Here is a 16,957-nt window from a genome sequence, read left to right on the forward strand (position 1 = left end):
TACAAGCAGGAAGTAAAGGTTAAGGCAGAGTTGTAAACTGTGAAAGCACTGAAGATATACCTCAACAAACTCAGCATCAAACAAGGAAGATTTATCAATTCAAGATATTTTAAAATATCTCCATTTATTTGCTGAGCTCTGTTCACTAAGCTAACCAAACAGAGTCTTCAGGTGCTAAACACAACAGGGAATACAGATTTTCCAAAATAGTCCAAGAGAGTCATTAAACAAACAAAAAGTAGCAGCAGAGCAACAACAAACAGCAACAACAACAAACCCTGGGAAGGTGGAATAATCTGCGTTACCTCACTGTATTATTTTAGATGTCTGTTTTCAACAATTATGAGACATATAGAGAAATAGGAAACACTGTTCATACCTAGGGGGAAAAGGTCAGTAGAAACTCTCTGAGGAAGCCCAGATGTTTAAATTATTAGATAAAGACCTTAAGTTGGCTATTATAAGTGTTAAAAACTAAAATAATTCAGTTTTAAAAAATTATAAAAGAAAGTATGAGAATAACATCTCAACAAAAATAGAGTATCAATAAGGAAATAGAAATTATAAAGATGAGAACCCAGTGGAATTCTAAAATTAAAAAGGATAATAACTGAGATGTAAAAAGTCACTAGAATAGCTCAACAGGACATTTGAGTTGGCAGAAGAAGGAAGCAGTAAACTCAAAGATAGATCAATTGAAACTATTCACAGGGGTAACAAAAAGGAAAAAGAATGAAAAATGAACAGAATCCCCAAACACATAAACTCATTCTAATCATGAGAGAAAATTTCAGACTAATTCCAACTGAGGAGCAATATCAAAATACTTGACCAGTTTTTAATTTTTCAAAACTGTAAAGATTATCAAAAACAAGGAAAGTCTGAGAAAATGATATCCTGATAAGATATTGGAACAAAAAAGACATTAGATAAGAATCATAACAAATCTTTGATAAAAAATGTACCATACCAATATAAGATGACAACAGGAGGGAAAACTGGATGTGAACAACATGGGAAATCTCTGTACTATCTTTGCAACTTTTCTGTAAACCTAAAATTGTTCTAAAATAAAAAGTTTAGTTTTAAAAATCAACAAAGCTCCCGAGACCTATGAGATACCATCAAGTACACCAACATACACATAATAGGAGTCCCAAAAAGAGAAGAGAGATGAAAAGAAATGAGGAGAAAGAACTTTTGGAGAAACGAGGAGCAAAAGTTTCACAAATCTGATTAAACGCAGGAGTGCAGGATTATGGAAGCCATTAAAATGGAGCCCATCTAGAGATGAGGTCTTGCAACAGCCTGTAACTTTTTCTCCTTTGTACGCCTGGGAAAATGACGTATGTATACGTGAGGAAGCGGCAAGTTTCATACCGATGGTGTGCTTGCCTGGTTTAGGTTTGGAAGGAATCTTGTGATAAATGGTTCCTTAATATTAACTTTGGAGGCTAAATCCATCCAAGTGCCAAAGGAATTGACCTTTTATAAAATAAAGAATAATCTCACTAACCTGCTTTCTGAAAAGTCTGCAAAATCATCCTGAAGTGCAAACTTGTGCAAAACTTCTCCAATTAGATAGCCACTGGAAAATGCCTTTGCAAATGACTTGGGACCTGATTTTTAAAACACAGAGATAAAAAAGTAAATATAATGCTTTACACAGAGCTTATATATTTTCAGTATGTACATACAGAGTAAAATCCCATAATTTAACTTGAACTCAGAATGCCATCAAAATAGTTCTGAAAATATCTTTCAATAATCAGAGGAAAATACTGAATTTTAACTTAATTTTAGGTATCTTATAAAGATCCCTGAATAAATGTGGGTCAGTAATTGATAATATATGATATTTTGAAAGAAAAGACAACTTCTGATCACACCAAACCAAACACAACCAACAAAATATATAACCTTAGATCTAAAAACAAATCTTCAGTGTATTTTATAAAATTATGCTCTAATACTTCCATTATCAATACAACCTGTGGATGATTTCATATTCTTGACCAAGTGAGGTACAATCCAACTTCTTTAAACCTCAAAACTTAATTCTAACCTTTATGCAATGGAAATTTTACAAAAGTCACCTGCACCTTCTTAAATAAAGCCTACTGAACATAATCGATTTTCCTTGGGCTTCCCTGGTGCCTCAGTGGTAAAGAATCCACCAGCCAATGCAGGAGACATGGATTCAATCCCTGATCCAGGAAGCCCACATATCTCAGAGCAACTAAGCCCATGCACCACAACTACTGAGCTCATGCTCCAGAGCCTGGGACCTGCAACTATTGAACCCATGGGCCTCAACTACTGAACCCATGGGCCTCAACTACTGAAGCCTGTGTGTCCTAGAGCCTGTACTCTGCAATAAGAGAAGCCACTTCATTGAGATGCCTGCCCACCACAACTAGAGTAGCCCCCGCTCATCACAACTAGAGAAAAGCCTGTGAAGCAACGAAGACTGCTTCACAGTACAGCCCAAATGGGGTCGCACAGAGTCAGACACAACTGATGAGACTTAGCAGCAGCAGCAGCAGCAGCATATTATAAACAAGATTTACGTTGGTGGTTCTGTGGTTTACTCCAGTATAGCTGGTGTCCTGTACAATGATGGAGGTGGCCCCGAGGAAGACAGGTTTTAGAGCTAGAGATATCTATGCTGAAATCTTGTCTCTCCTTTTAACTCGCTGTGCAACCTCTGACAAGCTGCTTAACCTTCCTGAATTTCTGTCCCATCCTATCTATATCTATCTTGGTGAGCTGTTTTAAAGATTAGAGACAATATATGAGAATTTCTTGGTATCATGCCTGCCACAAAGTATGCACATAATGATGAGGGAAGGAAAAAATATTAAGTGTAAAACAGAATTTGCTTTCTTTAAAAATGTCCTTAGTTTGGGGTCACTTATATTTTTCTTATGAAGGATATAGGGGTGCTTGGTATTCAAGAATGATATTCAAAGTTGATACATAATACATTATCATAGGACAAAGCCATCATCTCTCAAAGGATTTCAAAACCCTCCAAAAATCTTCAGTGTGTTTCTATTAGAGTCCTTTAGGCAACTGCAATATTAAATATCTATTAAATGTATACATTATCACAGTATCACAAACTCATTCATATGGAATTATCCTCTTTTATCTATTTGACTATTAACAAGGTGGCTAGCTGCAAAAGAAGTTAGAATGATTTCACGATTCGTAGAGCTGGTGCTTGGTGTGTGATTGCACAGAGGTGAGGGGAGACCTTACTCAGAAGACTTTACATCATCATAAGGCTCCTGCATATCTGACACCAGCCCACAATTTTGCCCAAAGCTTCCCTAGTATCTGCTCTCAAAGTATTTTATGCTTTAATAATACCCTAGTTCTTAGGTAAAATCAATATAAAGTAGCTTAAAAAGATGTCAACAATTCTCATTGATTCTGTTTACTCAGGGTGAGTTCCTGAACTATCTAGCATTAGAATCTTTTGACTCTGCCTTCCAGCATCATGGGGCTTCCCTAGTGGCTCAGTTGGTAAAGAGTCTGCCTGCAATGCAGGAGACTTAGGTTCGATCCCTGGTCAGGAAGATCCCCTGGAGAAGAGAATGGCAACCCACTCCAGTACTCTTGCCTGGAGAATTCCATGGACAGAGAACCTGGCTGGCTACAGTTCATGGGATTGCAAAGAGTCAGACATGACTGTACAACAAACATTCCTTTCCTTTTCCAGCATCATACACCAGTAGTCTTTGCAGCAACTGAAATCCAAAGAGCTCCTTCTGCCCCTAAAGGCAGAGGTGTGCCTTGTCCTCCCGCTGAGTCACTGTTGCTTTCCCCTTCCCTGTGGACCCACCACTGCTGACCTCCAAAGCTGTTCCCTGCTTTTCGGTTGCCACCACTGTCCTTGCTGTGCCATCTGGGCTGCTCTGGCTGTGCCTTGCACCGCTTCTGTCTGTTGTTTTCTCTGTTCAGCTTCTTTCCCTTTTTTCTCCCTCTAGCCTGTCCCTATTCTTAGTTTTCTGAAGTGCCATTGTCAAACTATGGAATCCTATTAAAAATCTAAAGACTACTACTTTGCATTCAGGAGCTGCTGCTATATCTGGTGATTTTGTTCTCCTACTCTCTCTGGATTTTGCATTTTTGCCTGTTGCTCCTGTTGACAGAAGACCTGAAATCTAATCTGCGAATAACTGGGGAATAACTGTATCCTAATCCATCACACTCAACTTATCAGGCAAATGGTCTGTAGCAAACTCATAGCTACAAAAAGGTCAGGAGAAAAATAAAATCATAATCTACTTCCTTTGAAATGGCAGGACTTCTTAATAAGACTATTCTGATATGGATAAAATAGAGGCATTTTGGCTATAAAGGTCAAAGAAGAATAGCAAACACATTATTTCACTGTCAAGTAGGCTACTATAAATAAGTTTGAAAACCTGTTTTGCAGCTCTGTGTGCATTAGACACTTTCAGTTTTTCTTTTTTCTTTTTTTCCTGTGCTACAGGAATACAGAAGAAATCAGAGAAAAGCTATAGGAAGCAGCAAAAACAACAGAGAGAAAACACGTAGAAAAAAATGGAGAGAAAAAAGAATACGTGCAAGAAATTAGATGAAGAAAAAGCAGATAATCTAGGAATATATAGATTAAAAAGTATGAGAAGGAAGATAAGAAGCCAGAGAGAGAAAGCGAAATGGAGAGAGGTTAGGGGAGAAAAACAGTAAGGAAAAAAGAAAACACAAAGGAAAGATTTTTTTTTCTTTTTGCTTTATCAAATTTTCCTTTCCAGTAAATGTTCCGGAATACCACAACTAATGATGGACACCTCTGTAAGTTAATTTGCACTCATCACTGGAATTACCTAGGGGAAATAAAAGGTGGATTGACTCCAGGATAAGGAACAATGAAGAATGTGGGAAAGAAATGAACCACAGGAGCTCAGTAACAATCTTCTCTCTGGGCTCTGAAATGATCTACATCTGGAAAAATGTTGTTCAGTAACAACTCAGCCACACCTCCAGCCTTCCAAGCCACAGGTCTGATCCCATTCACTAAAGCTTTCAGTTGCAGAAATCTTTGATGTGAGCTTTTGTGAATTTTCTGGGACGGAGGGCAAAGGGTCTATGTGCTTTTCACCTGAGCCAGCTGGAGAAAAGACAAAAGATAAGCCTTCTACATTCCATACGGTAATGCGGTCAGCACAGGCTCTGGAGAGAGAAATATTCTCTGGTTTGACTCTTGGACCATTTATAAGACCCTGGACTTTGGATAGTTACATAGCCTCAGTTTCTTCTCTTTAAAAGAGGGAGAGTGATGGGTTCTACCTCCTGACAGTTGGTTTAATTAAATGAGATAATTGATTAAATGAGATAATGTAAAGTGCTTAGCATAATTCACAGCCTATAGTAAGTGCTCGGTGATCACTTTTATTATTATTGAAAGTGTTAGCTGCTCAGTCACATCCAATTCTTTGCGACCCAATGGACTGTAGCCCGCTAGGCTCTTCTGTTCATGGAATTCTCCAGGCAAGAATACTGGAGTGGGTAGCCATTCCCTTCTCCAGGGGATCTTCCCAACTCAGGGATCAAACCTGGGTTTGTAGTGTAGGCAGATTCTTTACCATCTGAGCCACCAGGTGCTGCTTCCTAATTTAAGAAAACATGTTATATCAATTACACAATTCATAAGCTCAGTAATATCCTCAATGACAATAGTACGGGGCTTCCCACGTGGTGTTAGCGCCAATAAAGGAGATGCCAGAGCCAAGGCTTTAAAGCCTGGGTCAGAAAGATCCCCTGGAGGAGGGCATGGCAACCCACTCCTGTATTCTTGCCTGGAGAATCGCACGGACAGAGGAGACTGGTGGCCTACAGTCCATAGGGTAACAAAGAGTTGGACATGACTGAAGTGACTTAGCACGCATGCATGCACTCACACATGCAATGACTATAGTACAAAGATCCTTATTTAAAGATAACTTAAAACTTAGATAGCAAATATTTGACCCTGTCCTTAAAGTCAGATACAGACCTACTCTTGGGTCCATATAAACGATAACACTCTCCCCGGTCTGGGGAAGCACATATAATCAAATGTAGTTGATTTTTACAGCAAACCATTAAAGGGAAGGAAATAATGACTGAACATAGCCTCACAGCATTTGTGGTCAAGTTTTGCTACCAAATAACTAAAGAGATTTGGGGATGTGGGGGTCGTAGATGAGGGCCTATAGACCTACATATTCTATCAAGTGGCCTTTGTTCCTCCTTTACTAGAAGAGCAAAGACCTAGCTCAGGTTATCAGCAACATTTAAAAAACCAAACAAATTTACTTTCATTTGAGAGACAGAAAAGCTGCTGCTGGTGGCTGGGCACTGGCCTGACCCCATTAGGCCCTGGTATTCCTAGAAGCTGGGCCAGCACTCATGGCTAGACTTTGGCCTTCTCCTGCTGGCCATAATCAATTTCACAGCACACCAAGACGAGACAAGATTACTCAGTGACCCTGATGGACTAAGACAAAAACAAAATCCCTCTATAAACATGTCTGAACTCGGAGTGAAATAGTATTGTCCAAAACACAAAAAATGACCAAATGTCACCCCCCTATTCTGCCTAATGTGAGTGGTTGCTACTGTTTTTCCCTCCTTGCTTTGTTATCCCCACTTCCATTAACAGAATAGGTTATTCTGGTGTCCTTTTCTGCAAGATGAATTGGTGCTGTGGCTTATAAAATCATCAGAATGCAATGTCTGTTAGCATGTGACAATTTCTAAGAAGTTGCTTAAAGTAATAAAGCAGAGCCTCTGAAATCACAAAAGTGAGGATCAAAGTACCTAGGATGACCTTCCCGAGATGAACAAATCCATCAAGTTCAGCTAAAAATAATACTTTACCCTACTTTTGCCTTACTCATGCATCCTCATATAATAAAATATTTACTAGGTGCCTATTATGTGGCAGGCATCATAATAGGTATTCTTCTAAAGTGAGAGACACAAAAGTTGTTGAAATAATATTATCTACTTCCAGATGTTCAAGCTGGTTTTAGAAAAGGCAGAGGAACCAGAGATCAAATTGCCAACATCCACTGGATCATGGAAAAAGCAAGAGAGTTCCAGAAAAACATCTATTTCTGCTTTATTGACTATGCCAAAGCCTTTGACTGCGTGGATCACAATAAACTGTGGAAAATTCTGAAAGAGATGGGAATACCAGACCACCTGACCTGCCTCTTGAGAAACCTGTATGCAGGTCAGGAAGCAACAGTTAGAACTAGACATGGAACAGATTGGGTCCAAATAGGAAAAGGAGTACGTCGAGGCTGTATATTGTCACCCTGCTTATTTAACTTATATGCAGAGTACATCATGAGAAATTCTGGGCTGGAAGAAGCACAGCTGGAATCAAGATTGCCAGGAGAAATATCAATAACTTCAGATATGCAGATGACACGATCCTTATGGCAGAAAGTGAAGAGGAACTAAAAAGCCTCTTGATGAAAGTGAAAGTGGAGAGTGAAAAAGTTGGCTTAAAGCTCAACATTCAGAAAACGAAGATCATGGCATCTGGTTCCATCACTTCATGGGAAATAGATAGGGAAACAGTGGAAACAGTATCAGACTTTATTTTTGGGGGCTCCAAAATCACTGCAGATGATGACTGCAGCCATGAAATTAAAAATAGCATATTGAAAAGCAGAGACATTACTTTGCCAACAAAGGTCCGTCTAGTCAAGGCTATGGTTTTTCCAGTGGTCATGCATGTATGGATGTGAGAGTTGGACTGTGAAGAAAGCTAAGCACCGAAGAATTGATGCTTTTGAACTGCAGTGTTGGAAAAGACTCTTGAGAGTCCCTTGGACTGCAAGGAGATCCAACCGGTCCATTCTGAAGGAGATCAGCCCTGGGATTTCTTTGGAGGGAATGATGCTAAAGCTGAAACTCCAGTACTTTGGCCACCTTATGTGAAGAGTTGACTCATTGGAAAAGACTCTGATGCTGGGAGAGACTGGGGGCAAGAGGAGAAGGGGACGACAGAGGATGAGATGGCTGGATGGCATCACCGACTCAATGGACGTGAGTCTGAGTGAACTCCGGGAGTTGGTAATGGACAGGGAGGCCTGGTGTGCTGCAGTTCATGGGGTCGCAAAGAGTCGGACACAACTGAGCGACTGAACTGAACTGAACTGAGACCTAGATAGATGATAGGCACTGTGGTAGATATTTTCCACTTGTAATATCATTTGATACTTCCCAAATATACAGTAATTATTATTATTACCTCTCAGGGTATAAAATCGTGACTAAAGATTACTGTTTCTAGTTTGGATACTAGAAAATCAGGACTTTAGAGATACTAAATTTTTCAATTCAGTTTCCTATTTATTGATTCTTTGTTACTCGTGATAACGATGTCTGAGACTATTGAAACACAAATACCCACAATAAGGTATCTATAATTTTCAATATGACCCCACCCAGAATCCAAAAGAATATGGACTACTTGTATATCAATTTTTACAATGAATCGGATGTATACAGTACATGGAATTTGAATGCTCTACATTTGTGGAGAATGTTTAATTATGACATTCTGATGCCAACTTCCTCTTACAGTGAATTCATAAACATTTTGTAAAACAGAGGCAATGGTTAGGCTTGAAAATAACTGAGAGTCTGTAAAGACTTTTACAGCAAATCTCTTAGTAACATTATTCTATATTGCTTATTTTTTATTACAAAAATAATTGCTTGAATTATTTTCTATTGAACAACTTTTGGTATTTTAAGACATTTCATTAACATACGTCTAAGCATTATTTTCCAGGACAAATGGTCTAGTTAAACTTAACTCACTGGAGATCCTTAGCTTTAGTAACATAGATCTGAATCTTCATATGTTGAGACTAATCAAACCTCCTGTGACTCCCAGAAACCTCATTAAGTGGAGGGAGACTGTTCTTAACTGAGGATCATTGGAATTTATTTTCTTTACTGCTGATATTCAGGGTCATCCAGGCAACACAAAATTCAATATGAGATGCTTTATCCAAATTGATTTCTACTTTTCAAAATAATCCAGAGATCAATCAGCTTTACCTGCCTCTCTAATGACTAAACCATTACTGAGTCTCACCGAGGCAGCAATGCATGCACTTGGCATTCTCATTCTGTTTGCTTCGTCTCAGGAAGCAACATGTGGACTGAACTACTTCTAAACAAATCCTAATAACTCCACCACTTCCATTTAACCATTTAACCATCTGGTTGAATTTCTGTACTTCTTGTGACTTCAACTGAACAAGAATCCTCCTTAAAAGGAGCTCAAATGAATATCTTTGGGAGGGTTAATTTTTAAATAGTAAATTCCCTAAGCATAAAGTCAAATGTATAATACATCCTAAAAGCACTAGTCAAAGATCTAGCTCTAAATTCTAGTTCTAGGACTTACTAGATGGATGACTTAGAACAAATTACCAAGCTTTCTCAGCCTCTTTTACACATCTGTTCAATGGAGACAATGTCTCTTAGGACTCTTTTAAAATCTCAAATATGAAACCCTATGTAAAAGGCTTAGCAAAGGGTCTGGCGTAAGAATCTAAGTGCTCAACAAAGATTAACTTTTATTATTATTATTATTTCATGTATAAATTTCATTTGAGAAAATAACTCTTAGGTACTCCCCTGTCCCAGCAATACTTCAAGATGCTTACTATATTTCAACTAAAGTATTAAGCCTCTTTTTCTCCTACATTGTCATGTGACATTTGATCTTTTTTTGATTTTGCATTTGTAAGGCTATACTGAATTTTACTTTCAAATTATGAAGGCAATACAAGCAAAACATCAAATAACACAGATGTATAAAGAAAAGCTAGCAATCATCTCCTTTCCAGGGTAAGCAATACCAATACACTGGCTTATATGCTTCCACATCTCTCTCTATGCTTACACAAAGATTAAGAGTCATGTATATGTCAACAGTCCAGTATATGCCTCGCCACACTTTTCTCTCACATATCCTCGTGCAAAATGGTATTATATTGGTTCCAGTAAGTTTTAATTTTGTTTTTCACTTGACAAAATTACATGAGCACATTTTAGGTTAAAAGTTAGAGTAACTAACTCATTTGCTCTAACCACTGCATGATAAACCATAGCATAAATACAGCATCATTTACCCAAGTGTTCTATTATTGAAGCAAATTTATATTGTCTCCATTTCTTTTCTTTTTGCCCCTACAATCCATGTGGCAATAAACATCCTTGTTCAAATGTCCTTACACATTGGTGATTTTATTTTTGTATGATATTTTCTAAAAAGTAAGATTTAGCATTTACTGTGTGTCAGGGACTGTTTTAAATGCTTTGCATTTATTATCTCATTTAATCTTAACACTACTTGATGAAGTATTATTATTTCAAGTATTATAAAATTTAGGTAAATAAATTGCTCACAAGCACTGGCTAGTAAGTGTGAATAAGTGATTTTAACCTCAACAGTCTGGCCTCCAAATCCTTGCTCTTAACAGGATGCTTATCCAGAACTTGCCCAATTATTTTCCCCAGAAGTTGCATCCACTATGGTCCTTCCAAGAGAGTTCCTATAAACTGTTTTAAGTTTTCCATTGTATACCACAGAATGGCTTATCTAATGACAGAAATCAACTGGCAGCGTGCTTCTTAGGCGCACAGATCCTATCTTGTCTGTTTCCAAACACAGTTGAGTGCATTCCCTATAGTCTGAAAAGCATTTTACAACAATGATTTAGGTAATCTCAGGAATTGTCTCTCTCTCCTTTGACTCCTCTTAGCAGTTGGGATCAAGAAATGAATATGTATTGCTAGTGAATGGGATGCAGAATATATTAGCTGTCTCTGGTAACAACTTCCAGCTTTACACTTGGGGAAAGCAGACATCGGAAAATTTCCATTTATAGTTTATGCTATTTAAATTCTTTAAAAATCTTCAGTCTTGGGACTTCCCTGGTGGTCCAGTGGTAAAAACTCAGCACCTCTACTGCAGGGGGTAGGGGTTCAATCCCTGGTCAAAAAACTCAGTTTCTGCATGCCTCTAGGTGGGGCCAAAAAATAAATAAAATCTCGTCTTTTAATCTTCAGGGAATGAAGTAATTCTTCCTCCTCCTTTCAAAACCAAAACTCCTCAAACTGATTATAATTAAGAATGGCATATTACTGTTTTTAGATTTCTTGTAAGTTTTATTTACTTTTCTCAAAAGTGTTTGAATATGCAACAGAGTCTTGTGGACTTGAGCAAAGAATATGGCTTTTATTAATCAAGTAAATGAACCAAAGTAAACTCAGCAATCTGTAACTGCTTTTCTTAATAAGAGTATACCTTAAGGCCATGATACTACATTTTGGCTCCTATGGTGAGAAAGAAATAAGAAAAGAAAAATGCTAACACCATCCTGAGATAAGCATCATATTTTAGATAAGGAACAGTCAGAGACACATGGGATGATCATGGACTCCTGGGGAAAAAAACGTACTGTGTGGGTGGCAGTTTGGCAAAGAAAAAGTCTGGGTTTATGCCTCAAGAAAGGCAACTGGAGTGAATGATGGTTGCTCAGTTCGTGTCTGACTCTGCGACCGCCTGGACTGTAGCCCACCAGGCTCCTCTGTCCATGGAATTCTCCAGGCAGAATACTGGAGTGGGTTGCCATTCCTTTCTCCAAAGGCTACTGCAAATGCTCCAAATTGAAAGATCCTAGTGCTGATAACAAACACTTAGCAGCTGCAGAAACACTACTGGTTGAGCAAATGCTGTGGATGACTTAAGACTGAGTTGGCATTATTGCCCCTCTGGAAGCAAGTTGACATTATGCAAGAATGCTTCTGGGAAAAACAGATTGAAATGATTTGGCCTGCAAACCTCTTGCTTTGAGCAAAACCATACCAGTTGGAAAATGAACTCTTGATTAAGAAACAAGAAAAAGAAGTTGAATGGGGTATAGTGCTATTATGGAATTACTTGGTTGTTACAAAAGTTGTCAGCATGTAAAACTGCGTCTGTGGTTGTGGGATTTAGGAAATTTGGATGACAACTTTATGGCTGGGATAAATTCAGGTTAGTGAAGAAGTCAGCTTTGGGAAGAGTGAAAAGTGGTCAGAAGTAGCGAATGTGCACATACTGAGTTAAAACGGCTGAAATTTGTAAATGTTAATATATTCTGCATTAACTCATTTCACACACAGCCCTTTATACTGGAGGGAACACACTGCGAGAAGGTATTCTAACTTGTCCAGGGGCACACAACTAATAGGGCGGTAGCTGGCTTTCAGGATTCACATTTCGCTGGTTTGCCAGCACACCACGCTTCTGAGAGTGTGAAAGGAGCAATGTCAGGGCTAGACTAAAGAGTCCAGAAAGTTCTTCTCTCTACTGGAGCAAGGGCGCCGTCCCTATAGCCTCAGAACCGTGGTAGGTCAGAACCCGCGGGGCTGGGACCACCGTGATGATGGGTAACTCAGAGCCGAGCTGGGGAGTGGAGAAGCCAGGCTCCGCGGTGGCTGAAGTGAGCCAGAGCGGCAGCTAGCCTACCCCGCCAGACTCCATCAGCTCGCCTCGTTCCAGGCTCCGCGCCCCGTTCGCCCCCGGTCCGCTCGCCCCAGGCTGTGTCACTCACTCACGGTCTGGGACACCTTCAGTTCCTGGTTGAGCCACTGGCACAGGATCTCCGACATGGTTAGGCCTGTGCCTCCCACCGCACGCAGGTGCCAGGAACGCGCGGGAAACCTAGCCCGCCTGCCTGCCCGCGTCCTCCGGTTGCCAAGGGCGACCCGTTGCTAAGGAAGCGTATTCAGGCCGGAGCTAGGGGAAAGGCTGGGAGAAGAGGGGTGCCAGAGCTCAGCCCTGGAGGACAGAAAATCGTGGCTTGCCCCCTGCTGGTAGGTAAGACCGAGACGTGCGCAGGGGCGGTGGGCTTCAGCGGGCTTGGGGAAAGCGGTGGAACGCTATTAACACAACAGCCGGGAGATGTTAGCAGGGTTGGTGTGTGGAGGAGGAGAGGCAAGGGAGCCTCTCTAAAGAAAGAATCTTGATTGAAGGGGAATTTTTTTTCTTCCTGTTTGCCTCCTAAAGAAACTTATGGAAGCCCCTGCTCCAGTGACCTCAGTTTTGTCTTTAACTTACAAACTGCCAGTTTTAATTGCTGTATTATATGCAGCCATGAAATTAAAAGACGCTTACTTCTTGGAAGGAAAGTTATGACCAACCTAGATAGCATATTCAAAAGCAGAGATATTACTTTGCCAACAAAAGTCCTCCTAGTCAAGGCTATGGTTTTTCCAGTGGTCATGTATGGATGTGAGAGTTGGACTATGAAGAAAGCTGAGCGCCAAAGAATTGATGCTTTTGAACTGTGGGGTTGGAGAAGACTCTTGAGAGTCCCTTGGACTGCAGGAGATCCAACCAGTCCATTCTAAAGGAGATCAGTCCTGGGTGTTCATTGGAAGGACTGATGCTGAAGCTGAAACTCCAATCCTTTGGCCACCTCATGCAAAGAGTTGACTCATTGGAAAAGACTGGAGGCAGGAGGAGAAGGGGACAAGAGAGGATGAGAGGCTGGATGGCATCACTGACTCGATGGACATGAGTTTGAGTGAACTCCGGGAGTTGGTGATGGACAGGGAGGCCTGGCATGCTGCGATTCATGGGGTCGCAAAGAGGTGGACAGGACTGAGCAACTGAACTGAACTGAACTGATGGGCTACTCAGACAGGGACTGAATAGGGCTTATACAACTTTTAGTCCCAGACCTGGTAGAGGTCCTGACCTGTAGCAAGCTTTCTATACTTTTTATTGGTGGTGGTGACAGAACCAACATTTAGGGTAATTCATATCTTTATATTGTTTCGAGAGGTGAGTGTTTAATGAACTTCTTTTCTGGTCAGTTTTTTTTTTTTTTTTTTTTTTTTCCTTTCAGGTATTATTTTAAATTGTATTTTGGGAAAGACTCTCACCTTGACCAAATCTGAGTCAGAGTCCTCTGAGCCCTCTTCTCCCTGAGGTCCTACCTTGAACTCTGTCCTTGGCTCCTTTGTCAAATTTTGGCAAAAATTCTGCTGGATGAGTTTAGTGAAAATCCTCCACCCTCCATATCTGATCTAGTTCCCTGTCCCTCACCCTTGATACCTGATCATTCTGGCCTGTTTTCAGCAAATATCCTGTCTAGTCAGTTTCGTCTTTAACTCTGATGTTTCTTTGTAGTAGTTTTCCATCCAAAGACCTCAAATGCACTCCTTGGCTGTAAATCCCCACTTTTCCTTATTATATTCAGAATTGAGCCCTATCTCTATCCACTATTGCAAAACCCCATTGCAGTAGTCCCCTCAATAAAGTCTTTCTTATAGTCTTTAGCAACAGTAAGAAACATTCTCCTTTAATAATTTCTAAAAGTTTAGATGGAATAATGGAAAAATTACTTACATATATAATGTGCTTAGTCACTCAGTTGAGTCTGACTCTTTTTGACCCCCATGAACTGTAGCCCACGAAGCTCCTCTGTCCATGGGGATTCTCCAGGCAAGAATACTGGAGTGGGTTGCCATGCCCTTCTCTAGGGGATCTTGCCAACCCAGGGATTGAACCCAGGTCTCCTGCATTGCAGGCAGATTCGTTACTTTCTGAGTCACCAGGGATGCCAGTATATATAATAGTATACATATATATATGTGTGTGTGTGTGTGTGTGTGTGCACATATGTGTGTGTGTCTCACAAAGATAAGTAATTTCCCCCAAAAGCTTGAATTCATCAAATTATTTTAAACTGTAAGAATGATGACAGTAATGTCCTAATAGGTGAAATTCTCTTAAAATTAATCTGAAATTGATCTGTGTGTCCTGATTGGATAAAAGTTAGTACCATTTCTCTGCTGGCTTTACTTAACATTGAAATCTCTCACCCGATGAGAGTTATGCCTGACTCTTTTTGACCCCCATGAACTGTAGCCCACGAAGCTCCTCTGTCCATAATTACAATGGGAATAACTACAATGGGAATTCTGAGGGAGATTTATTGCCAATAGAATTGGAGCCTGATACACTTGATATGCATCATATTAGAGTTATCCAAATTCAAATGGTTGTATTCTAAATAGCCTGTTTAGCTTGGGGGATGTATCTAATAAACCTTTAAACATTAGAAATATGTCATCCCTGAAAATGCTTCTAAAAGATGAATACCTGCCTAGAAATGACCTCCAAGACACTCCTGTGGCTAGTCATCCCAGTTGTACATTTAAACTGAAGACTAGTGTTACACATTAAGAAGTTCCAAGCTTTAATTTCAGTCTGTAGAGCCTGGGGGATAGAAACTATTGTTTTCTAGATTGCTGAGAAAATTGCTTGTGGGGAAGGATGTAAATGAAGGCACATCAAATTCCACAGCTGCACCAGAATAAAATGTCTGACCTCATAAGGTGTCCATCAGTTCAGTTAAGTTCAGTTGCTCAGTCGTGTCTGACTCTTTGTGACCCCATGAATCGCAGTATGCCAGGCCTCCCTGTCCATCACCAACTCCCAGAGTTCACTCAAACTCATGTCCATCGAGTCGGTGATGCCATCCAGCCATCTCATCCTCTGTCGTCTCCTTCTCCTCCTGCCCCCAGTCCCTCCCAAAGCATCAGGGTCTTTTCCAATGAATCAACTCTTCTCATGAGGTGGCCAAAGTATTGGAGTTTCAGCTTCAGCATCAGTCCTTCCAATGAACACCCAGGACTGATCTCCTTTAGGATGCACTGGTTGGATCTCCTGCAGTCTTAGGGACTCTCAAGAGTCTTCTCCAACACCACAGTTCAAAAGCATCAAGTCTTCGGCACTCAGCTTTCTTCACAGTCCAACTCTCACATCCATACATGACCACTGGAAAAACCATAGCCTTGACTAGACGGACCTTTGTTGGCAAAGTGATATCTCTGCTTTTGAATATGCTATCTAGGTTGGTCATAACTTTCCTTCTAAGGAGTAAGCATCTTTTAATTTCGTGGCTGCAATCACCATCTGCAGTGATTTTGGAGCCAAAAAAAATTAAGTCTGATACTCGTTCCACTGTTTCCCCAGCTATTTCCCATGAAGTGATGGAACCAGATGCCATGATCTTCGTTTTCTGAATGTTGAGCTTTAAGCCAACTTTTTCACTCTCCTCTTTCACTTTCATCAAGAGGTTTTTTAGTTCCTTTTCACTTTCTGCCATAAGGGTGGTGTCATCTGCATCTCTGAGGTTATTGATATTTCTCCCGGCAATCTTGATTCCAGCTTGTGCTTCTTCCAGCCCAGCGTTTCTCATGATGTACTCTGCATAGAAGTTAAATAAGCAGGGTGATAATATACAGCCTTGACGTACTCCTTTTCCTATTTGGAACCAGTCTGTTGTTCCATGTCCAGTTCTAATTGTTGCTTCCTGACCTGCATACAGGTTTCTCAGATATATGCTATTATTCCCACATCAGAGCAAATATTTCTGTACCATCTAGAGGAGCTGTTTGTTTATTGCTTATTGTTTTGTTTCAGTTATTTGTAGTGTTTGTCTTTGGAACTCAGCTCCAAACAACATAATTTGCCAATGCAATATTTTGGAAAAGAAGTTTATATACAGAAATTAGATAAATGAAGAAGAGATACAAAATTAAGGCAAAGTTTTTTCTTTTCACCAAAAAAAGCATGTTTCGATTCCTAAAGTATCCAACTTGAAAATGATCTGACATTAAAATATTAATGAAAAAAATTTGATCTATTGTTGAAACACATGCATTTTACTGTGTGTTTTTTCTCGAAATTGCTAGCTTAGTTAGTATTCCAATTTTACCATTCAATCAATTGAATTTCCATTGAAATCCTAACTCTGGATAAGGTTTGTAGCACTGCTTATGTTGTTATTTTTCACTAATATGATTTATGACTTGGTTTCTGCGTGTATAATCCGTTGGGAGAGGA

The 16,957-nt window shown here is 39.9% G+C and overlaps 1 protein-coding gene across 6 annotated transcripts in view; it reads right to left on the reverse strand.

Annotated features, from left to right (window-relative positions):
* Positions 1 to 12,814, reverse strand: part of SPEF2 (sperm flagellar 2) — a 211,635-nt gene extending 198,821 nt beyond the window's left edge. For 3 of the 6 annotated variants that reach the window (XM_070774772.1, XM_070774770.1, XM_070774771.1), the window contains exons 1-2: positions 12,651 to 12,813; positions 1,517 to 1,619 (exon numbers count right to left, since the gene is read on the reverse strand). In XM_070774772.1, the coding sequence (XP_070630873.1) occupies positions 1,517 to 1,619; positions 12,651 to 12,708 (161 nt within the window). In that variant the 5' untranslated portion in view covers positions 12,709 to 12,813. Of the gene's footprint in view, positions 1 to 1,516; positions 1,620 to 12,650 lie in introns of all 6 variants that reach the window. The other 3 variants (XM_070774768.1, XM_070774767.1, XM_070774769.1) reach the window with 2 other exon arrangements.
* Between the last annotated feature and the right edge of the window lie 4,143 nt (positions 12,815 to 16,957).

The sequence above is a fragment of the Bos indicus genome, chromosome 20 (genome assembly GCF_029378745.1).
Source record: "Bos indicus isolate NIAB-ARS_2022 breed Sahiwal x Tharparkar chromosome 20, NIAB-ARS_B.indTharparkar_mat_pri_1.0, whole genome shotgun sequence".
Lineage (NCBI taxonomy): Eukaryota > Metazoa > Chordata > Mammalia > Artiodactyla > Bovidae > Bos > Bos indicus.